At 36.1% G+C, this 23,465-nt stretch overlaps 5 protein-coding genes across 6 annotated transcripts; 1 reads left to right on the top strand and 4 right to left on the bottom strand.

Annotated features, from left to right (window-relative positions):
* Nucleotides 1-488: 488 nt before the first annotated feature.
* Nucleotides 489-1,758, bottom strand: LOC110690933 (probable 3-hydroxyisobutyrate dehydrogenase-like 1, mitochondrial). Its single transcript, XM_021867840.1, has one exon. It carries the CDS (start codon nt 1,672-1,674, stop codon nt 619-621), a length of 1,056 nt encoding a protein of 351 aa, XP_021723532.1. The 5' UTR covers nt 1,675-1,758; the 3' UTR covers nt 489-618.
* Nucleotides 1,759-3,862: 2,104 nt separating this feature from the next.
* LOC110691111 (mitochondrial import inner membrane translocase subunit TIM17-1-like) lies at nt 3,863-4,717 on the bottom strand. The gene has a single exon (XM_021868042.1). It carries the CDS (start codon nt 4,637-4,639, stop codon nt 4,073-4,075), a length of 567 nt encoding a protein of 188 aa, XP_021723734.1. The 5' UTR covers nt 4,640-4,717; the 3' UTR covers nt 3,863-4,072.
* An 847-nt stretch (nt 4,718-5,564) lies between these two features.
* LOC110690934 (mitochondrial import inner membrane translocase subunit TIM17-2-like) lies at nt 5,565-12,485 on the bottom strand. 2 transcript variants are annotated; one of them, XM_021867843.1, is made up of 2 exons: nt 11,653-12,485; nt 5,565-5,945 (listed from the first exon to the last, which is right to left on the bottom strand). In XM_021867843.1, the coding sequence occupies exon 1, from the start codon at nt 12,366-12,368 to the stop codon at nt 11,676-11,678; it is 693 nt and encodes a 230-aa protein (XP_021723535.1). In that variant the 5' UTR covers nt 12,369-12,485; the 3' UTR covers nt 5,565-5,945; nt 11,653-11,675. The 2 variants fall into 2 exon arrangements, with proteins under 2 accessions (XP_021723535.1, XP_021723533.1); XM_021867841.1 differs by having other exon boundaries at nt 5,565-5,977; nt 11,653-12,483.
* A 425-nt stretch (nt 12,486-12,910) lies between these two features.
* Nucleotides 12,911-15,146, top strand: LOC110690935 (uncharacterized tRNA/rRNA methyltransferase slr0955-like). Its single transcript, XM_021867844.1, has one exon. It carries the CDS (start codon nt 13,195-13,197, stop codon nt 14,950-14,952), a length of 1,758 nt encoding a protein of 585 aa, XP_021723536.1. The 5' UTR covers nt 12,911-13,194; the 3' UTR covers nt 14,953-15,146.
* A 2,269-nt stretch (nt 15,147-17,415) lies between these two features.
* LOC110690936 lies at nt 17,416-21,900 on the bottom strand. Its single transcript, XM_021867845.1, has 5 exons — nt 21,074-21,900; nt 19,029-19,085; nt 18,499-18,544; nt 18,303-18,408; nt 17,416-17,878 (listed from the first exon to the last, which is right to left on the bottom strand). Exons 1-4 carry the CDS (start codon nt 21,286-21,288, stop codon nt 18,334-18,336), a joined length of 393 nt encoding a protein of 130 aa, XP_021723537.1. The 5' UTR covers nt 21,289-21,900; the 3' UTR covers nt 17,416-17,878; nt 18,303-18,333.
* Between the last annotated feature and the right edge of the window lie 1,565 nt (nt 21,901-23,465).

The following is a 23,465-nucleotide window of genomic DNA, read 5'->3' on the forward strand; positions in this document are numbered from 1 at the left end:
GATATCCTTAAGCTTTTGCATTGCAAAGCCTGTATCCAAAGAATATTGCCATACTGCAAAGCCTGTATCTAAAGAGTATTGCCATACATTCTGCAATATCAGGAGACCACTCACCACTAAGGCACTAACTCTTCTAGTTCCAGAAAAAATAACATTACCAAGAGCCATCTCTTGCCAATACACCAAGCCCCACCCAACCTTCCTCAATATTCGCGGCATTGCAATTGATTAGGCGGTGGCAGCCACCTCTAAGGACTCCTCTTCTTTACACTCTGCTTCTTCACATATATTTTACTACTGTACGAATTATAATCAGCCACCAATCTTTGAGCTCTGTCAGTTATCACATAATATGGAGTAATCTTGTTGTCAACTTTGACAGTAAGAAAATAAACTAATCAATCCACAAAAACAAAGCATGATAATTATAAACAAAGCATCATACATAAATTAGCAAAAATTGAAAGATTTGAATTGCAAATTAAAAATAAACCCAAATGTGATTGCATTGCATAACACCAATTCATCCATACATAATTTATAATTATTAATTACATACAGCCATTATTCACCGCACCTCAAAAGCACGGGTACATTCTAATTTACACCCGAACCTCTTTAATTACTCGAACCAGACCCCAAACCCGAACTCGAGTCCAACAACACATTATTAAGCCGCTCAAGAGCCAAAACAAGAGCTTGAGTACCCAACCCACCTTCCCCATAAGCCTTAAGTGACAAATACAATTGATGAGCTAACCCTAACCCAGGCAAACTAATCCCCATTTTCTCACATTCCTTAACACAAATCCCTAAATCCTTGACAAAATGATCAACATAAAACCCAGCTTCAAAATCCCTCTTCAAAATCCTCCCACCATACAATTCCAGACTCTTCGAACCCGCCGCGCCTTTCGATATCGCTTCCAAGAACAACGATAGATCCAATTTCGCTTTATGCGCGTAAATCATCCCTTCGATCAATCCCACCATTGTTGACGCAATCGTAATCTGGTTCGCTAACTTCGCCGATTGCCCTTTTCCGGGCCCACCCATGTAGTATGTGGACCCCATGAGAGAGAAAAGAGGAGAGAGAGAGTCGACGATTTCTGGGTCGCCTCCGGCGAAGATGGAGAGAGTGCCGGCGCGTGCGCCACGGTCGCCGCCGGAAACTGGAGCGTCGACGGAAAAGCAAGATTTAGCGACGGCGGAGGAGGAGATTTCGACGGCGAGAGAGGGGTCGGAGGTTGTCATGTCAACGAGGATTCCACCTGGTCGCAGGAGAGAGAGAACGGAGGAGGTGACGGATTGGACGTCGGAAGGGAAACCGACGATGGTGAAAACGACGTCGGATTGAGCGGCGACTTCGGCGGGGGAGGTGGCTAAGTGGGCCCCTTGGTCCAGTAAAGGTTGGGCTTTGGAGATAGTTCGGTTGAAGACGGTGAGTTTGTAACCGGCTTTGAGGATGTGGGCGCACATGGATCGGCCCATTACGCCGGTTCCGATCCAGCCCACTTTGGTGGTGGAGGGGGAAACGGGTTCGGGTTTGGGTTGGGTTGACATGGGGTGGGTTTGGAGGAGAGAGAAAGTTGAAGGTGGTGGTGGTGTTGTAGTGTTGAGGATGGTGTGTTTGCGGAGGAGAGAGAATGAGTTGAGTAAGTGTGACCACCGCATTTAGGATTTTATGTTGTGTTTTGAGGGTCTTATTTCTTGCTTCTTTTGGCCACATAAATTTATTTTACCGCTCTAGTCCGTAAAACATTAGTTTAATTTTTGACATTAACTCTAATAATTTACTAATTTGGGTACTAATTATACTAATTATGAGAAATTTCTCACATACGATTAACATTTCTTATGTCTATTGACAATCTCTAGCTAAAGTGATTAGAGTTTTCTCCCGATTTCAAAACATCTTGGTATCTGAAAAAAATATTAACGATTTAGCGTTGTAAAAAATTGGAAACTATAGGCAAATTATAAGAAATTGATTTTGGCACACCCTTTATTGATTTTGGCACACCTTGTGAGAGTAGTATAAAAAAAAACTATGCTTTCACGTAAGGGTGTGCCAAAATCAATATGATATGTCAAAATTATTTCCTCAAATTATGACTTTTGAGTGGCTACAATAAAGTAAAGGGTGGATTTAAAAAAAAAACAAAATCATATCAACACTTAACATTAATCAATAAAATTGAACTTTCTAAAAAAAAAAATTAATAAATTGAACGGTTGTGATTTGATTAAATACAATGTATTGTAGTCATTTGAAAACTATTCCATTATCAAGATCTTACTTGTATTGTATTTAAAAATTAGGATATGACATAATTCTCTTAACCTAATCATCAACCTTCAAATCTTGACAACGAACCGGCCTCCTCTTTCGGAACGTATTCCAACGCCTCCTTGTTAGCAATATCTAACTTTTTTGACAAACAACGGCGTTCATAATTAATAAAAAAAAAACCCTTCTGCAAGTGCCATCAATAATTAACCCAGTGGTGGCCACATTTATCATGAAATTGATAGGGCCAGTCACTTAACGAAGAGTGAATACCACTTCAGCCGAAACCCCGGCAATGATGGTGTTCCACGGGTCTTCCTTACGACGGAGGTGGGCAGCTGCGCGGTCAGCAGCAGTAAAGAGGGTCGTCCACCCCGCCCATGATCCTGCTGTTCGGGGGCATGCATGCAGACGTAGCCAACTCCCCCAATGATGCGGGACCCCCTTGGCATGGTTGATATCCCCTTGAACAAGTGGAAGGGGACGCTGCCTAGTCCGGCTACCGCGAAACTCATGCCGGTTTGTTGGAGGATTCTGTCCATGTACTTAGGTGGTCTTTCGTAGGATGCCATGATTAAATTTAGGTGATTTGAGAGTTTTTAGGGTTTTGTGTTTATAATAAGAGTTGTTATTACCTTTTTTTTAATAGCAAAAATATTTCATTAATTAAAAGTCATACGACATCTACAATAGAGATTCGACGTTAACAAATACATAAGATATTGAATCAAATAGAATTTTTCTTCATTCGTCGAGTAGATCTTGCACTGCGGAGCATCTCCCGCTTATATCGCTGAAAATTACAGTCTTGTTGGAGAGACAATCTAACGATCCTTTGTAGCCGTGAGGATGTTTTCCTTCTGATTCATCTGTTCATATTCGAAAACTTGATAACTTTTTCACCAACGAAATAATTGCACGACAATCCATTAGATCTGCTACCACGGATTCAAAACTAAGAAATTTCTACCTTGAAAAGAGGAGATAATTCTTGTCTTTCGAAGGAGGTCGAAAAACCCTTATCTTTCGAACGAGATCAAAAACCCTTTTTTCGAGGAAGCATTATTATAAACCTAAAAATACAATAAAGAAACAAGGATTGAGGCTTTTCACCGATTAAAATCGATAGAAGCCCCTTCAAAATTCAACAATAGAGGCTAGAGTTTTGGAGAGAGAAAAGAGGAGAGAGAAAGGATTTAAGAGAATTTTTTTTATTATGTTAGAGTTGTTATTACTTGCTGCAGAGGAAAACTCCTTAACTATTTGTTGATTTGTTCTAAATGATTTAGAAAATAATATGCTACCTATAATTTAGGAGTGAAAGTACTTATTACTCCCAAGGATAAAATTTTGTTTATTTAATTATTTACTGCCTTGTTAATTGTTATATGATATTAAAATTTTAATCGTTAAAAAAATATCGGCAACAATTTAAATCATCTAAATACTCCGAAGTTTACTAATTAAAATTAAGGGATCGAGACTAATATAATAAGACATAATATAATTGTTTTGACCCATGACCTTTCTAATAAAGTAATAATTGCTTAAGTCCAAGATACGAGTAATAATTCCAAGTACGAGTAATTACCTATTTTTTCTTCGAGTAATTAGTATAACTTCCGCTGTTTATATTAATAATAATCTTCAATATGTTAATCTCACACATATTATACGTAAACAAATTAAAGTCCTCTACATAACCTCATAAACCAAATTTCGGATTATTAAGAACTAAATTTAATTTCCACATAAAAAAAATTACACATCGGAGTACTGAAATCATCGACCTTCAAGTATGTAACTACTTCCGTCGTCCTTTTTCCCACTACCAAACCATGTCTGAAAAAACCCTGATGATGAACTAGCCTCCTCCTGAACCGGAATTGGAACTGGAATCGGAACCGGAACGTGTCCCTTATTAGCATTATTCAATTCTGGCCCCTCACGTTCATTGAATAGCATAAGCCCTTCTCCAAGGGCCATTAGTAACCCAGAAGTGACGGCAGCTTTCATGGCAGGGCCAGTCCCTTGACGAAGAGCGAGTATTGCGCTAGCCGAAGCCCCGGCAACGATGGTGTTCCACGGGTCTTCCTTATGACGGAGGTAAGCAGCAGCGCAGTCAACAGCACTGAAGAGGGACATCCACACCGCGAAAGACCCTGCTGTTCGGGGAGCACGCATGCGGACGTAGTCAAAACTGCCACTGATGCGGGAGCCCCTTGGCATTGTACGTACCCCCTTGAAGAAGTGGTAGGGGATGCTGCCTAGTGCACCTATCGCGAAACCGGAGCCGGTTTCTTGGAGGATTCTGTCGGTGTTGTTGGGTGCTCTATTATAGCCTGCCATGATCAAATTCAAGAATTCAACAAAATTTAAGAGATTTAGAGTTTTTGTAATTTTTGTGAGAGGTTAAGGTGTTTTTATAATAAGAGTTGTTACTTGGATCGGAGGAAAACTCCTTAATGATTTGTTCTAAATGATTTAGGAAACAAATACTATTGCCTCTCTTCATCATTAAATTTAGGAAAGAAAGTACTTTTTACTCCCAAAGATAATTTTTTGTTAATTTATACCACCTCACTCTATGATTTATATCATTAAATTTATTAATTAGACAATAATAATAATAATAATAATAATAATAATAATAATAATAATAATAATAATAATAATAATAATAATAAATCTAAAGTAATTTAGAGACTTAGAGGATCCATGACTTTTCTAATAACTGCTTAGGCCCATGGATAAGGTCTTTCTTACCGTTAAAAAAAAAAATTAAAAAAATAATAATAATAATTTTTTTTTAAAAAGGGGCTAGAATAATCAACTAATTATCTTCAATATGCTACGATAATGTTCAATATGAGTTAAGACTGGTAAAAGTTCATCATGTAGCACAAGCAACAATTTATGCTGCAACATAAAAACTAAGTACATATTATGCTACTATATTAGGAGATTATGCCAGGAATCAATTAATGGCCTTACTTACAAATAAGTTCAAAAAGACCTTTTCTAATTAAGAAGCCTTATTAACCGACTGTGGTGTAAAATTGCAAAAGCAAAAGAAAGCCCAGTACTTTGTACTCGACTCGGTACATCCAAGTGTAAAACAGAACTTGCAGCATTGCAAGGCTTTATCAAGTTTATATCGATCAATAGTCGATGCTAAAGAACTCTCAGGGTAGCAAGACAATACTGATCAGACTGCTACAACTCAGTAGGGAAACTAGACCGTTTCAGGAAAGCTGGAAACGGGAAAGAAATGTACAGCACAAAGTCAATGCAATAAAAAATGTAGATGTGCCACAATGGTAGTAGTAAAAACAGATGGTTATTACCATCTGATTGAGGTTTCACCATCCACAGTTAACGAATAAGAGCTTAAACGAAGCCAAGTACCAGGTTACATAAATATCGGCTACTCTAAATTACTAATACTACGTAGTACACATTTATAAATTCAAAATATAGTACTCGTCTACATATACAAGCAAGCTCCCTGCTGAATTTCCTTTCCAACCAAACGAAATAAATGAAAAGAGCCCCAGTAGTGTAGAATCCTTCCACCACGTCAAATTTATACCACAAAAGAAAACGTATGTCAAAATCCTCTTGCGATGCTTATTGCTTAAGCAATTAGAAGTTCCTGGGAAAAATCGTAACCAGCTATGATGAAACCTGAATATCAATAAACATAAACACAATCAAGAATAAAAGAGCAATAATAATTTCATCATGATAGGAGATGGAGGTCTTAAACCACCTTGATGTGAAGCTCATTGCTAATCAATTTCTGAATAACAATAAGGAACTAACAATAAACATAAACACAATCAAGAATCAGGGAGAACAATAATTTCATCATGATAGAAGATGGAGGTCCTAAACAATTTCATGCCTTGCACATCCAGAAAGCGATTATAACCATCACAAAGTAGCAATCATAAAATGACACAAACAGGGCACAAAATCATTTTCACAACTATCTCAAATCACCCTCACTACAGATAACAAATCTGTCACAGAAAAAGGCAAGCTATTTGCTATTAGGGCGTTTGATACGGCCAAAAAAACGTGTACAGGCTCTTGGCAATTTGGCATACCCTGTGCTATCTAAGGGAAGCTGCCAGATGCATGTTTGTTATATTTTTCAGAAGTATGCCCATTTATTCTTTAATTCTATATAATATGCAACTACTCTTTGTCCTACAGTAGTACAAAAAGATGGAGCAGATGTTGCTCCCTGAATGGAGTCAGTTTTGCAAACCACTAAAAAAGGAACACAAATTTAGGCAGCTGAAAGTTCATTGCATGTGCATATGGAAAGTTAGCAGATAAAAGACACGCAGAAACTCAAGAGAGTGAAAATTATGGAGGTGAGGCTGTGAGGGAAAGGGCTCATCCATGCTATTGTAAGATTAAAAGGCATGAAAGCATTCTCTTTAAAAGAGGCAAGAGGAACACCGCAGAAAAAGTACAAGGTTCGAGCTCCTAAATCTTAACAAATACAAAACCAGCGGGCATAGATAAAACAATATATGGCGGTTACGACATCCTTTACTCTTAAGACGGGATTAGAACCAATTATAAATGGTATTTTGTAATAGACTGGAAATTCCAAATATACATATGAGAATGAGAAATGAGAATTAGGGAAAAACAATAGTCTATTGAAACCATTGAATTGGAATTTACATATGATACCAGCATAGAATGGCAGTACCTTCAAAAAAGCTAAGTTTTAAATAAATCAAAGAAAAATAGAAACTCTCATCCATTTCACCATCTACCCAGTCCCCCCATACTTATCTCGTGGTTTATAGCCTTTCATCTCTAAATTACTTATCTTCCTAGAGGTACTAGTCATATTCCACAACCTACTATATTGCTGCTTCCCAAATATCTGATGCATTATACATCCCCTATAAGCATAAGAATCAGAACTTCTTGAACCATTGTCCAATATAATTAATAATCTCTCATTGTGCAATTCAAAAAACGATAACCTATTTGACTCCCTGTCACATCAACTAATTTGAGAAAGATAAGGTAGAAGTTCTCTCCTTGGCCCTTGCACGATTTGAAATCATCAATCATTTAAACCTAATCAAATCCAATAAATTTGCAAAATTCAAGCTAAAACATCTCCCTTGCATTACTTCCACCAAGATAGTACAAAACTGGAATCACAAGATTCTTTTATCTCAAATCAATGTAAGTGCACATACGTAACAATATCCATTGACAAACCATTTAGCACTCCCATCAAAACTTATTTCGAACAAATTGTATTAAAAAAGAAATACATTTACAACCCCAAAGAGATATGAATTTAGCCAAAATACCTCTTGCTAACAGGATACAAGTATTAAACAAATCCATCAAACCACCCTATAGCATGAAGGCTTCATAACTCCACATTGACATACTCGAAAGTTGAAATCCCTAGTCCGACTGACCCATCGTATACTATGATAAACAAAACAAAGATTCACGACAGACCCTTGCCTTTAGAATCTTTTTCATACTTTTTTGGCTCCCAAAGTTTTGCCTTTCTTTCTCAAAATTTAAGACACATCAGTCTTTTTTTTTATAATAAACTACCCTAGTACCACCACCCTTAAATCATGTACCAATAGCAAATATAACTTAAAAACCAAGTATCTTCTTGCGCTGATGTGTTCTACACACTCAAATCAAACAATCATAAAATTTTAACCTTTGAGATCCTAGATCATCGACATCCTACATGTAGGTAGATACTCCCACTCCCTAATCAGCATTTCAATCAAGTTCACTCAAACAAAAATAACAATAGGCTCATTGGCTCAAAACAGTCTTACAAGGCTACAAATGCAAAGCTTAACTCGATGAGAAAAGCATACTCAGCCTAACAACATGATTCTTGCCCCGAGACACACCACCCTTGGTCACAGGCATAAAGTCACATTTTTTCCTTCAAGACCACGATTCCAGATTTCAGCAACAAAAAAAAATGACCCATTAATGTGCCATGATTTTCAGAAAAAAAATATATTTTTAAAGCAAGGCCTCAAATTATTTAAAAAAATGAATAAAAATACTTCTAAACTCCTAGACAAACACGTTTATTATCCCTTGTCTTAATCTCTCATCCCAAAGCTAACAAAAAATCCCACAATAACAACCCCAAAAAAACCAATAGGCTACGTAGCCAAAGTACAAAGGACACAAATGTAGCTAGCTTGATGTGTGGCACAGAGATATATGGCGCGAAGGAAGTTGAGAGCAGTGGCATCTAGGAATAATAACCAATTTATACTTTCATGCTGAAATGGAAAGTACCAAAAAATGACTATATATGAACACAAAACAGTAAAGTCACTTACCCAAATGGCAAAGGGATATTTTTAAGGATTTGGGAAAAAAAATAAGGCTCTTGAGATATGGTGAGTGTAAATATTGAAAGTAGTAACAGTGGAGTGAGGAGAATATGATACAACACGATGACAGAAAATGGTTTTCCATGTTAACAGAAGAAAATCCAGGGTTTTTAAAGAAAGGGTCGTATTTTCACCAGTCTCTCTATCTTCACTATCTCTTTATACAGATCACCCATTTTAGCATTCTATTTAATCAGGTAGCATCCAAAATCTGGTAAGGACTTTTGGATCTTATCAGCAAATTTAAATTTTCTGCAGAAATATAAAAATTACTACAATAATTGATTTGGCAAAGAAAACGTTGAGAACGAACAAACTGCCAAGTTCATATTCAAGAAAAGGCAATGTTCTAGACTTCTAGAAAAGTTTTCATCAAAAATATACCACATTTGAGCAATAAGATAAGTGATTTTTTTCAAAAAAAAATAAAAATAAATAAATATATATACCAAAAAAAAAAAAAGATGCAATGAGGAACAGATTGGTTTTGTCATGATAAAAGCTTAACAGGGCTGAAAATTAAAAACCTACTCAAGTTCTCAGGCTTAAATGCTTAATAGAACTACAAACTAATTCACAAATATTTAACATTCAAGGTTTCAAACTTAACTTTAACTATGCGGTTCAATTATCCTGTAGCCCTGAAGTTGTAAATCTACACTCATTTCCGAAGGGGGGGGGGGAGCATTAAAAATTCCACCTACAACATCCTACTCATTCTAACATCAGCATCAGCAAGCAGCCAGACATTTCCACTCCCTTATCACCATTATATATCCTTCAGTGGTTGAGGAACTGAAACAATGCACAATATTGTAACAAACATCAAAAGTCCATTTTCTACCTAGAAGATCAAAATTATTGAAATTACACAACATGATTAAGGCACCCACTACTGTGTCACTATTGCCTTAAAAAACAGAGCCTAGATATCCAAACAATATCAAGCCTAGAGAGATGACATATTGATAAAGATGATCTTTCGCCCATAGATATATAAAATCCCAAAAGAAAACCATGCTTTGCAGCCGCAAAACATCAAAATATCATAAACTCCGAAGTCAATCAACATACTAAAAAATCCCTATTCCCTACTCCTTTCACATTGAACCTAATGATAATGAAAGCTACGAAGATGATTCACTAAAGTTTTAATAGTTGAACCTAAACCAACTTGCATCAATCCTTATATTCAGCCTTAAGGCAATAATCACACTCCATATCAGATAAGCATGAAAGTTCCATCACGATTCACACTTAAAAAAAAAAAAAAAGAAAAAAAAAAAAAGAAAAAAAGAAAAAAAAAAAAAAAGACAAATCAACATCATACCAAGCTTCAAATAATCCAAAATGGCAGTTCTGGAGATCGACATTATAATTATGCTTGCTTGAATGCCTTGATTCCATATGTAGATACTTGAACCAACATGAGGACTTCCCAAGAGGTCACCCATTCTAGTACTACTCTCAATCATTGTGGTTCATGTCATGTGATGTGACAAAGTTTTACACTGGCTTGTCACTAACCTACCGTAACCCTCCTCCTTCATCGACATTATAATTGTAAAAAACATAAATATAAAAAAAAAAAAAAATACGCTCCTCTGCCCCTTGGGTTGTAAATCTACACACATTCATTTAAGAAAATCGTAAACATCCCCCAATCAGCCAGAAACTCGCACTCCCTTACCAGCATTATTTGTGCGGTTGAACTGAAACACCCACAAAATATTGTAACAAGCATCCAATTCCATCCTGTTCCTAGATGATCAAAATTATAGAAATTCCACAACATTAGACATTAACAAGTCACCCACTAGTCCACTACTGTGCCACCATTGCCATCAAAAACAGATCCCAAACATCAAAACAATATCCGGCCTCACGTCATCATCATAAAGAGAAAACTCAAACCCCCAAAACAACATTAAAAATTAACTAATTTCTTAATGCATCCCATTTCATTCTGAAGTCTTACTGCACTTTCAGATGTTTCTCTAAGTGGAAACCAGCTCACAGGAAAAATCCCTGACCAAATTGGTGGCCTGGAATCACTTACTAGTTTTTCCCTTAGTAATAAGCATCTTACAGGTCAAATTTCTGAGTCTCTTGCTTGTTTACAGATAATGTACTCCAAAATCCTTTGCCAACTTCTTTTGTCAAAGATTTAGGATTGCCTTCTTTGCTGTCAATTGATTTGTCCTACAACAGACTTAGTCTAGGGACAGTTCCTAATTGGATGAGAAAAGAAAAACTTTCTGCTGTTCATTTAGCTGGCTGTGATCTTAAAGGGATTCCTCCTACCTTCATTACACCTATTTCTTTAACCTCTACTGGTATCTCCAACAATCATTTCATAGGTGGTATATCTGCTTTCTTACCACGCACACACATATAAACCAACACACAGGTTTCACATCATAACTACTCGAAAAGCTCATTCTAGTTCAAACAAATTTACATTACAAAACCTAAAGTCAAAATGCATACCTGAAAAAGTGATATTGCAATTTTACACTTAAATTCCCAATATAGATCACCAAACAAAGACAAAACAGTGAGCAATGCTCAAACCTTCTTAAGCAATGTACACAATAGATCAATCATCTAAGCAGGGGCAGCATGTAGGCAGAAGCAGCGGTCGGCTTACAAGTTCAAACAAATAATTACTTACACCTAATCCAATCCAAGAAGTTCAAACAAAAAATCACGCAACATACAGAAAAACCATCAAACATTATTCCTCAAACCCTAAAGTCACAAATTACACACTCATCAATCACACTGTAAAAAATTCACCTTGATGTAACCAAATACCAAAATGATTCACAATTGACACAAATTCATAACCAAATAACAAATTATAACAAACACAAATTCACAAATCAACACACACTAGCAATCATATAAATCATTTTTCTTTCTCCTTACCCTTCAACAAACCATCAAGCTCCTCATTTGTAATCAAAATTAGGCATTGGAGTTGGCGTATCAAAGCTCTCCAAAACTGATTCGCCCCCGCCGCTACTCGAACCACTCCCCTCCTTCTTCCCTTCACCACCACCACCAAACCACCCACCAAAAAACCCACCACTTTGACTCCCCTGCTCAGACCCACCAGCACCAGCACCCGTTTGAGCATACCCATAACCCCCCATCTGCGGGGCACCAGGACCACCACCCATCCCAGCTCCCGCCATACCCGGATCATCATACATAACCTGCGGCGGCGGCGACAAAACCCGATTAAACATAATCCCAGCACCTTCAATCAAAGCAAGAAGAACCCCACCAAAAGCGGCAGAACGAGCAGACGATCTGAGACCCTGACGCATCTGAAGGAACCCACCAGTGGCAGCTCCGGCGAAAATTGAATTCCAAGGATCTTCCTTTTGACGAAGATACACCATACCACAGTCGAAAGTCGAGAATAGACCACCCCAAACGGCGAACCCACCACCAGTTCGAGGTGCGCTCATTCGAACGGTGTTGGCTCCACCAAGAAAGCGCTCACCTTTAGGGGAATTGTAGGCTCCCTTGATGAAATGGAAGACTGAACCTCCGACGGCTCCCATGGCGAAGGCGCCGCCTAAGTCGTCGAGGATTCGGTCGGGACATGGTTCTCGAGATGTTTCTGGTGTTCCCATGGCGGCTGGATGAGAGAGAAAATTGGTGGGATGAGAGAGAAAGAGAGAAAAGGAGTTTGTGTTTGAGAAAGGGTTTACGATTTGAAGCCTTTTTTGTGTGTGACTTTCCCCTTCTTCACGTTTTCTCTCGTGCCTAGTCTCTTCTTGTTAGGTATTGTTCGACTTAGAGGTAGCGGGGTAACTTTTAGCGGTCTAGTAGCGAGTATCGATTAGGTTAATGAGTAATTATTAATTTGTAATGAATAGAGATTAACTGTTAAAGTAACGGTTAATAATATGAATATTATGCAAAAGTAGTGGTTTAAATATATTTGAATTCATGCATATATTGTTTAAAAAGTAACCAAAATATGATAAATGCTACCCGTTATTCGTAAACGCTAGTCCTCTACGGCTAAGGCACTAGTCACTACTCAAATCAGTGGCTAAATATTCTTACTTGTGTTAAAAAAAATAACTCTTACTTGTTTTCTAGTACTCCGTAATCTGTAATGTTTAGATTGGTCAAAACACTACCGCCAAACAGAGTCTTAGGGATTTTTTTTTTTATTTTGGCATTACTCTTTAAAATTAGAAAATATGAAGTACAAAGCATTCTTCTGAAGGGTCACACAGCTGAGTAGCTCACAGTACACTATCTCCTTGATAACCTCCGGTCTCCGGCGAGAAGCAGGAGAAGGTTGGCCTGAACTAGCCCTCTTGCCGGGAAATAGTGTAGCCACTGAATATCAACTAAGCATAGGTATTTTCTTGCTGTCTTTTTTGTGCTAATTTCTGAATAAATTCATCATAAATTATAATAATTTTGTTGCAAATTACTATCATTATGTACTGTAATTTGTCTAAGAATCAAGCTCTGCCTATGGCATTAAGGGTTTCTTCACAACCCAATTCACTTCACACCTCAAAGATTCAATTTTTATCACAAGGGGTTTATCCAAAACCCTCTTTAAACCCTAATTGTACAATTTTTGCTGCTCCTCTTTGTGGGTCTTCTCAAAGAGCTCATAACACGATTCAATTTCTTAAACCCACAAAAAATCTGTTGAGTTTTGGTAAAATTTGTGTTGAATTTGGATTGCCAAAGTGTGAATTTAGGGGAATTAGGAGTTTATCAAGTTTGAATAGTGCTGCTGAGGATAGTGGTGTGGTTAGAGGTGGAAATTCTTTGCCTTGGTTAGATGAAAGTAAAGTGAGGGAGTCGAGTAGGCCGGAGAGGCCTGAGAGAGTTGTGAAAGCGAAAGTCGGAAGTAAATCTTCCTGGGAGGTTTCAGCTGAGAAGTTTCTTCAGAAAAGTGGGAGCTCATCAGTTCAGGATGAGAAGAGGGGGAGCAGGCCGGTTGACGTGGCAGAAAACTGGCATAAGCCGCGTTTTGAAAGAAATGATAATGTTGAGGAAAATGGTGATGAGAGGAGGAGGAGCAGGCGGGTTGACGTGGAAAAAAACTGGCAGAAGCCGCATATTGAAAGAAATGATAATGGTGACGAAAATGGCAATGGTGATAATGATGTGATTGATGATTCTAGATGGAATAAGATAAGGACTAGGGCTAGTAGAGTAGTGAATGCTAGAGTGGGTTTTGAGAAGCCAGAGGTGCGAAGGTGGAATAAGCAAGAAAGCTGGGGTAAGAAGACATTTAAAGAGGCAACTGAGTCGAGTGTTCCAAAGATGATCGGGGAAGGGGTGTACGGGGTTGGACCAGTTTTGGCTGCTTTAACTGCTGGAAGAAGAGAATTCTATACTCTCTATGTTCAGGAAGGACTAGAGTTGAGTAAGAATAATAAGAAAAAGAAGGATAAGAAGGGTTTTGAAAAGGTGTTGAAGATTTCAGAGAAGATCGGTTTAAGCATTAGAGAGATTTCCAAGCATGATCTCAACATGGTCAGTGATAACCGCCCACATCAAGGTCTTGTGCTAGACTCTTCTCCATTAGAGATGGTGAACATAAAGGAATTGGACCCTGTCTCTGTTGAACAAGACCAGGGTGTTCTTTGGGTAGCTTTAGATGAGGTCACTGATCCTCAGAATTTGGGAGCCATCATCCGATCTTCATATTTCTTTGGAGCATCAGGGGTGGTACTATGTAGGAAGAATTCAGCTCCTTTAAGTGGTGTGGTGAGCAAAGCCAGTGCTGGTTCACTTGAGCTGATGGAGATTAGATCTTGTAAGAACATGATGCAATTTTTGACATCGTCTTCTGAAAATGGTTGGCGAGTTCTTGGAGGTTCGGTTGCTTCTAGAGCTGTTCCCTTACGTGAGATTGCACCTGGAGAACCCACTATTCTTGTTTTGGGGAGTGAAGGAACAGGTTTGAGGCCTCTTGTTGAGAGGTCATGTACTCAATTGGTGAGAATTCCGGGAAATATTCCCATGGATATATCACTGACAGGAGTTGAGGATAATGTGGAAGCTGACACGGAGAATAAGCTGTCTGCTGAAGAATTTCAGTCCTTTATGGCCGTGGAGAGTTTAAATGTCAGTGTTGCAGCAGGTGTTCTTTTGCATCATTTGATTGGAAACAACTATTCAAGCGACAGCCAATCCAACCATCAAATTGACTTGGATTCAGATGCCCTTGATTAAGCATAGAATTTGGCCTTCAATTGTAAGTCATATGCTTATATTTGCTTGTATCCTTGCCAAATTTTGTTAATCAGTAGTAGTTCAGGGCATTTTTAGTGTTTTCTATGTTTAAAAAGAAACACAATTTGATTAGTGGGATCTATATGAATTTTGTTATTCTGATAAGCTTAATTTGAGAATTATACTTCGCAGTATTTACAATGACCCCCCTGCATCAAAATATATACAAAAGTAATTATTATGCCCCTTGTAGGACCTTATTTTCCATCTCTCTCTCTCTCTTAAAGAACCAAAAGAAAGGGGGGAGATAGAGTAACAGATGAGATGCCTATTGTGCTATGTTATGCATATTTCAATCATCGAAAATCTAATTTCTCTACCAATGTTGAGCAGGTTGCATTTCTGCCCTTCTGGGTTTTACTTTGACTTTGTTGATTCTTCCTTTCCCAGTAAATATGACTGGAGTAGCATATGTATTAATGTATATGATGCTACAGTGCTACTACTTTCCTATATATATCGGACCTGTAACACAAGAAACTGGTATACAAGGGAGTTATTATTAGTAGACCTCATGTGTAGTTAGTTTAGAAGGGTCAAACTAAGCTTGGACCAATATATATTCACTATTTAATGATTTGAAGCTTGACTTTGATTTGAATGCAACTAGAGTTTGTTCAAATTTCTTCTTGAGGCGACAAAAATAACCTTAGACACAAGCAGAGCTTAGATACTCCCTTGAACCTGGTTTATTGATAATGGGCGCTTGATTTGGGCATATGATTTAGTGTTGACAAATGTCGAATGCAACTAAAGTTAGTTCAAATTTCTTCTTAAGGTGACACACTAAAACATGGACGCAAACAGAACTCGGATACTCCTTTAAACTTGGTTTTATGATTAAGGGCACTTGAATTGGGCATATGTTTTAGTGTTCACAAATGTTGATGACTTAGTGTGAGGCTACTGTGGCCCTTGCTTTAGACCTTGATTATTATAAAAACTCTTGATCTAATATGCATGGAAAGAACAACTTGGAGTAGTTGCTAGCTTCCTCAATATAAAATCCTTGATGCTTAAGCAGTTGCATGAAATCTAAGTTTTGTAATATGTCGTTTCCTTTATCATGTGAGTAAATGAGCATTTTCTATTGGGAGACAAAAAAAAAGGTCCAAGCTGACAAATAAAAGCACATCTTTGTTTCCATCTTTAGGATTCTGGAATAATGTTAAGGGTCCCCTAAATGCATGCAAGTTTGTGTTATCAGGCTAATAGCTAAGGTGAGGCATGGAGAACTGTGGAAAAAATGAGCAAATGCTTCTATATGATAGTCATTAGTTACATATTGAAGCCAATTTTACCATTTTGTAGAATCGAACGATCCTACGATTCGATTCTACCCCACTCACCGATTCAAGGTAGAATCCTGATTCTGATAACTATGATTCAACATGTTTAAGAAATTATAAGAAGCATAGATGCTCTGATAAAGGTGTGTTATGTTCATCAACTGTCAGTATAAGAGTCAAGATTTGTTGAATCAAGTTTGAGCTTAATCTCTCATGGAGAAGTAATCCATTGTGCGTCAGCTTCCTTGATTTCAAGAATATCTCACAGTTAAGTATAGGGTAAAGTGGTAGTAGGCCAATTCCAAAATTAAGTGGATATATAAAGGCTATAGAGCTGAGAGAAATTGCATAAAACCCAAAGATTATATTGACTGGAGCTGTATATATTTCTCATTATTTGAAAGCAAAGTCGAGTAATTTAATAACTTGGGCTATGCTGATCCTCATAGGAAGCAGATAATAGTTGAACAGCAAGCTATGCACAACCAGCTTATTTCTCTATTTACAAGTCATTTAACCTTTTTTCAGCTGTATCACTGTATCAGAGCAAGCTGTCTATCAGGGACTTATTCAACCTTCTGAATTAAGGAGTTATGCTTTTGACTCCCTGCTTAAATATATTGTGAGTTAGTTACTTGATTATCATAATCACATGCTTCTACTTTTCTTTTTTCTTTTTTCTTTTTTTTTTTTTTTTTTGATTGAATTATGTACATGAATGATGTTTTAAGACCTCATTTCTCTGATATGTTTAAGAGGAACCGTTTCAATTTAAAATATTCTACGATTTTTGGAATTACATCTGAAACAAACTCTTTGTTAGATGTTAGCAGCCTGGCCTGTTGAACCAATCTTTGGATCAGTAAGAGTTCAGGAAATGAGTGGCCATTTGTGTGTTTTGGCCCTCTCCTACTAGGCCACACTTAGAGAGTGACAAGAGAGAAATACCTCAAGCTTGATATTGCTCTAAACTTGTAACTTTGTCTTGCCTTTAATACCGTTATAATCACCGTACTTTTATTATGTACCCTTAAAGTAGTGATAATTGATTTTTCCTTTGATACGGAGATATGGTAATGACAGATATTTTGATGGATTGTTCTTGCTATGAAAGGGGAAAGGTGATGTAAGTATGTAACCAGTGAGTCTATACATCATTCGGTCATCATATCCCTGTTGTCTGAATCCAATATATATGTCTTAAAGATGTCTCTCGTTTTTATATTGCAATTAATCTTGTGACTGTGTACCACTCAGTGTCACTGTGTAAATTCTGTAAAACCATTTTGTGCACTATACATGTTCTTTAACATATGTAGGACTGACAACATAAGTTCAACATTCATTAAAAGTTTATAAAAGCTTAAGACAAAATCTAAACAACTACGTTAATACATATTAAAAAGAAGTTTTAATGAAATAAAGACAAAGTATTCAAATGATAAAAAAGTGTTAACTATAAAATTAAGTATAAAACATAAACATTGCAACTTCTTATCACTGGTTTCAACCATATCTTCGAGCGCATTCTGAGCAACTTATATGTTCACAATGCTGAATTCCAGGGTTTTCATCATCTACAAAAACATAAAAGAAAACATTTTAACTTTTCAATTAGAATAAGTTTCAAAAAGTGAAAATATATGCTAGTATTACATTGGTTATACACTTATACTTGAAAATTAATAATAAATGTCCAAAATATAAAATAAACTTGTTAACCATATCAACAAAATCAATCTTGCAGCAATGAATATCATCATTATATTCGTATGATGTAGATGCGAAGAATCTCTTAGGATCATTGTCAGTGCCTTTGATTTTGGCCCAAAAATTCATGTGATGGCCAAAATCATCAGGATCATCTGGGGATTGAGTTAGTGTCAATCCACCAAGACGATGGACATACTCGTAATCAGATCCCTGTTATTTTTATTAAATAATAATTAGAAAATAAAGATACAACATTAAAAAAAATCGGAATAAGATAAGAAAAATTACATTTTCACTATCATATACTGTCAAAGCACGTTCAGCATCCATGCGAAAATGGTCTTTTAAAACCTTCGACCAATCGCCTCTTGCAAGTAATAACACGTAGTTTTGACTATAATGAAAAATAAAAAAAAATTAAAACCCAAAAAATCAGGTCAATAAACAAATAATAAAATAATTACTAATAAAGTGAGAAACATACAATTGAGGTTGTAAACGATGCTGATTTCGAGAAATGTACCTCGCCGCTGCATAAAAAAACAATAAGAATTTGTTTAATTCACTAAAATCCTAACAAAGAAGACATGGTTTCATAAAATCATAACTCCATATTAACATCAACATTTTTGGTTCATTCTTAAAACGAATTTTATTTCTCCTTATGTACTGTTTGATTCACTTTAAAATAGATTTTCTTTTAAATTTGATATATATCAAAATTGAATATTAATTTTGTTAAGGTGAAAAAAAATACAAATTTCTAAGCAATAAATTAAACATAGACCTTAATCTTATTATCAAGAAAGTTTGTCGTTAGATCACATTAAAAAATATGTTTATGGCCGGATAAAGGGTATATTTGATGTCACATTTTCTCTCCTCCTCCCATTCTAGTGTGACTTTCAAGAGTAAGAGATTGATTCTAGGGATTCAGAAACAATTATTAGGGTGTTAAAAAATCTATCTAGACATAAAAATGCCACAAAATATAGAGTGAGATTAAGGGTTTACTTATCACTGATGTCAATGATGTCACTAATGTCACCGATGTCACTATCAGCTGGCCAACTGCAAAATGAATAAATCCATATTAGAATTTCAGGAAAAAAAAAATTAAATTCGTATAAAATCAGAGAAAAAGAAACCTAAGAGAACTAAAAATTTTGGTCAAATTAACAGATTGAACAAAAAAAATTAACCGGATAATTAATCCACATTAAAAAAAAAATTATACAAAATTGATAGATGCTCGAAAGAAATCAGAAAAAATAAACCAAAGGGACGAGGTTAAGTAAAAATTTATAGTCATATAAACATATAGAACCAAAAAAAGAAATTACGATGGTGATGGCAATAAGGGGACGAGGGGAGTAAGATACAGGGAAGATAACATAACATGGTTCAAATAGAATCGTCAATCAATTGTCAAAAACAATGAATAATTAATTAAAATTGGAGAAACAAACTATCAAATCAGAGTAATAAGCCATAAACCCAGAATTGAAATTGAACTCTCATCTATCATGTCTCCCCATACTTATCTGGTGATTAATCGCCTTTCACCTCTTACTTATCTTGCTTGAGGTACTAGTCATATTTCACTACCTACTATAATGCTGCTTCCCAAATATCATTCCCTATAATGCATAAGAACCATTGTCCAAAATAATAAATAATCGTGCAATTCAAAAAAGGGTAACATGTTTGACTCCCATTCACATCAACTAATTTGAGAAAGATAAGGTAGAAGTTCTCTCCTTGCACCATTTGAAATCATCAATCATTTATATTAAACCAAATCAAATCCAATAAATTTGTAAAATCAAGCTAGAACGAACGTCTCCCTTGCAATACTTCCACTAAGATAGTACAAAATTGTAATCCCAAATCAATGAAAGTGCACATACATACTATGTAATATTCATTAAAAATCCATTTTAACACTCCCTTCAAAACTTATTTCGAACAAATTGTATTAAAAAAAATACATTTACAACCCAAAGAAATATTAATTTAACAAAAATACATCTTGCCAACAGATAAAAGTAATAGACAAATCCATCAAACCACCACATAGCATTAAAGGTTCATAACGTACTCCACATTGACATACTCAAAAGTTGAAATGCCTAGTCCTACTGGCCCATCATATACAACGATCAACAAAACAAAGATTCATGACCATAGCACGTTTAATTTGCTATTACAAACACCACAAAAACTTATATGTGGCTGGCCACACGGTGTGGCCAGCCACTATAGGGGTTACTTTGCTAGTGTAATGGGGGTTACTTGATCAGTGTTAAAGGGGTTACTTCATCATTTTTATAGAGTTACTCGGTCAGTGTTATATGGGTTACTTGATTGGTATTACAAGGGTTACTTAATCAATGTTATATGGGTTACTTTAAGTGGTCAAACGGTGTGACCGGCCGCACACAAGATGAGCTCTACAAACACAAATTCAATGTAATGCAATCATTCAAATAGTCAAACCAAAACTTCCATATTAAAATTTTGGTTAAATTAACAATCTGTACAAAAAAAAATTTAACCACGATAGTAAATCCATATTTGAATTTTAAAAAATTAAACAAAAGCATTTGAAAGAAATAAAAGAAAAAAAAGAAATATTACGATGGTGATGGTGATGGTGGTTTTAACTTTCAAGCAATAAGGGGACGAGCGAGGAGAGTAAGATACATAACATGATTTGAACAGAATCATTAATCAATTGTCAAAAACAATAAATAATTAATTAATCCTAACCCTAAGTATAACATGATATATAACGAGCAAGGGGAGTAAGATACAAGTATATAACATGATTCGAACTGAAATACTTCGTAGCAGATAATAATCCATGAACCCTAATCCTAAGTGTAATTAATAAGAAAATAGAGGAAACTAACAAAGGTTCATAAGTTGTCGTCTTTGTTAAACTGAAATATTTGAAAAAACGGCTTGAATTTTGTATTGATTTTAATCACATATATATAAATATATACAAAACATAACCTAAGTATAATTAAGAAGAAAATAGAAAGGAAACTAACAAAGGTTCATAAGTGGTAGTCGTTTCCTCATTCTCTTCTTCAGACTCCTCGTTGACGTCACGATCATCCAATTGCACCCGGTTCATATTCAATACGATCTTTTCTGAAAGGCAGTCATCATCACCATCACCATAGGAAACATCAAATTGCCGGCCATCAGATTCGTCGTTTTTGAACGATCGATCAAGATCAGAGATTGATTTTGAGGAGATCATTGTCAACACCAATTTTAAGTAAGATAAGTAAGGTTTTTTTTTTTTTTTTTTTTTTTTTGACGGGTGTCTTTATATATACCTCATTGTATTGTATTAATTTATGAATAATTCAACCAAAATTAGGTTAAATGACACATGTAGAAAACAATTATCTTAAGAGCGATTTCCATAAATAATGCTAAAATATAAACTAATTCCTCATATAAGTTGGTTTAAAAATTATTTCTCAAAATACCATCCATGTAGGATTAGTATAAGGTTCGTGGTTTTTGGATTCTCCGAGGCTAAAAACCGCTAATGACGTTAGCGGTTCATTTATTAAAACCACTAGTGACATTAGCGGTTTTAGTAAAGAACCGCTATTGTCATTTGCGGTTTTTACTTCAGCCAAGATGTTTCAAAGTCTTCTTATGAGTTGTATAAAAAATAATTAAAAAAAAAAGTCATCCCCCATCTTCTAGAGCCCGATACTGATTGTTCAAAAAGCACGATACTCCATTTTTACTAGTGGTACTCCCAAATCCTGACAACACTACTTCAAATTGGTGCCGAATTCATCACCTCCATTGTTGCCATCGTCGACGGAGTCACAATTTGCGAGAATTACCACTCTCACCCCTTGATACAAAGTACTTTCAGCTAAGGAATTGACAATGGTGATGGTGGTTCTAGCTAGTAGAACCACTAACGGGTTAAAGTGAAGAACCGCTAATACCATCAGAGGTTCTATTTGAAGAAGAACCACTAATACTGTCAGAGGTTCTATTTAAGCTAGAACCGCAATCAATATTAGCGGTTTAATACTAGCTAGGATTAAAAAAAACGAACCTAATAACTGAGCCTACGTGGACGGTATGGTGGAAATATTTTTTGAACCAACGTATATACGGAAATAGTTTACAATATAGCATTATTTGTGGAAATTGCTCATTATCTTAATTTTTATATAATTTATGAATAATCCGGGGGACCTAAACTAGTTGTTAATATTATACATCAATATCAATCACTCAATATATTAAAATTGTGTGTGTGTTAATAATCTATATTTAATTGGCTATCACTAAAATTTATTATCCTACATGGCGCGCTGGAAAAATTAAGTCTTACGGGGCTTTTTAAAAACTCGGGAAAAAACTCCCCTTTATATATATATATTAGATTTTGTAAAAAAAAATGGTAAATTAGTATTAATTTTCTTTTTATTACACTTAATAGTCCGCCATAATTTCAGTAAGTTTCAGGTACGATGCGGCAAGGTGCCACATTAGTAACCTCTCTAGTAACCCCTCCAACAATCCCTCGAGTAACCCCACTCAAGTAAGTAACCCCCCTAGTGCCCATAACCAAGTAATTTAAGTAACCCCCTAACCAAGTAAGTAATCCCTAATCCTACACCACCTCGAAGCCTTACACCCCACCACACCATAACCTGATGCACCTCACTCATCACACAAACCACTGCCCCACACCACCACCCCACGCCACTAGCCCCAATCCTTGATGCTTAAGTGGTTGCATGAAATCGAGTTTTGTAATATGTTTACTTCATCATGTGAGTGAATAAGCATTTGCAATTGGGAGACACAATAAAACAGTCCAAGTTAACAAATAAAAGGCATATCTTTGTTTACATCTTTAGGACTCTGGAATAATGTTAAGGGTCCCCTGACATGCAAGTTTGTATTATCAGGAAAATAGCTAAGATGGGGCATAAAGAAGTGTGGAAAAAATGAGTAAATGCTTCTATATGATCACTGAAATTCTGAAGAGCTAATGGCTTGCTTAATCCAATGCGTTCTGAAAGTGCAGGCTCCATTTGATGCGTATGTTTATGGGCTCTTCAAGAAATTCTGGGTATGAAGCTATTTAATCTAACCAAGACTAAATAACAACTAAATTGGTAGCTTTCTCAACAAATATCATATGCAATTCTCTTGCTAATGAGATACTAATTTGTATGAATGTTTTAGCAAGAGAATTGCTAATGAGATTTGCCGAGAAAGCTACCAATTTAGTTGGTTAGATTAAATAGCTTCATATTCCCGAATTTCTTGCACAACCAGAAAAATAAAATTTCACAATACCACCGACACTTTTCAAGAAAAATAACCTAAGTAACAACCCGTGCATCAAACGGGTCAAAAGGCTAGTTATAAAATAATGTAGCGTAAATA

Source organism: Chenopodium quinoa, unplaced genomic scaffold, assembly GCF_001683475.1.
Source record: "Chenopodium quinoa cultivar QQ74 unplaced genomic scaffold, ASM168347v1, whole genome shotgun sequence".
NCBI classification, from domain to species: Eukaryota; Viridiplantae; Streptophyta; class Magnoliopsida; order Caryophyllales; family Amaranthaceae; genus Chenopodium; species Chenopodium quinoa.

What these genes read in the sequence shown, in the direction of transcription:
- LOC110690935 (XM_021867844.1), top strand. Translation starts at nt 13,195, where the DNA reads ATGTACTGTAATTTGTCTAAGAATCAAGCTCTGCCTATGGCATTAAGG.
- LOC110690934 (XM_021867843.1), bottom strand. Translation starts at nt 12,368, where the DNA reads ATGGGAACACCAGAAACATCTCGAGAACCATGTCCCGACCGAATCCTC.
- LOC110690933 (XM_021867840.1), bottom strand. Translation starts at nt 1,674, where the DNA reads ATGCGGTGGTCACACTTACTCAACTCATTCTCTCTCCTCCGCAAACAC.
- LOC110690936 (XM_021867845.1), bottom strand. Translation starts at nt 21,288, where the DNA reads ATGATCTCCTCAAAATCAATCTCTGATCTTGATCGATCGTTCAAAAAC. An exon ending in ACTACCACTTATGAACCTTT is followed by an intron (nt 19,086 to 21,073) that starts GTTAGTTTCCTT and finishes TTCATTTTGCAG; the next exon opens with TTGGCCAGCTGATAGTGACA. An exon ending in CATCGTTTACAACCTCAATT is followed by an intron (nt 18,409 to 18,498) that starts GTATGTTTCTCA and finishes TTTTCATTATAG; the next exon opens with TCAAAACTACGTGTTATTAC.
- LOC110691111 (XM_021868042.1), bottom strand. Translation starts at nt 4,639, where the DNA reads ATGGCAGGCTATAATAGAGCACCCAACAACACCGACAGAATCCTCCAA.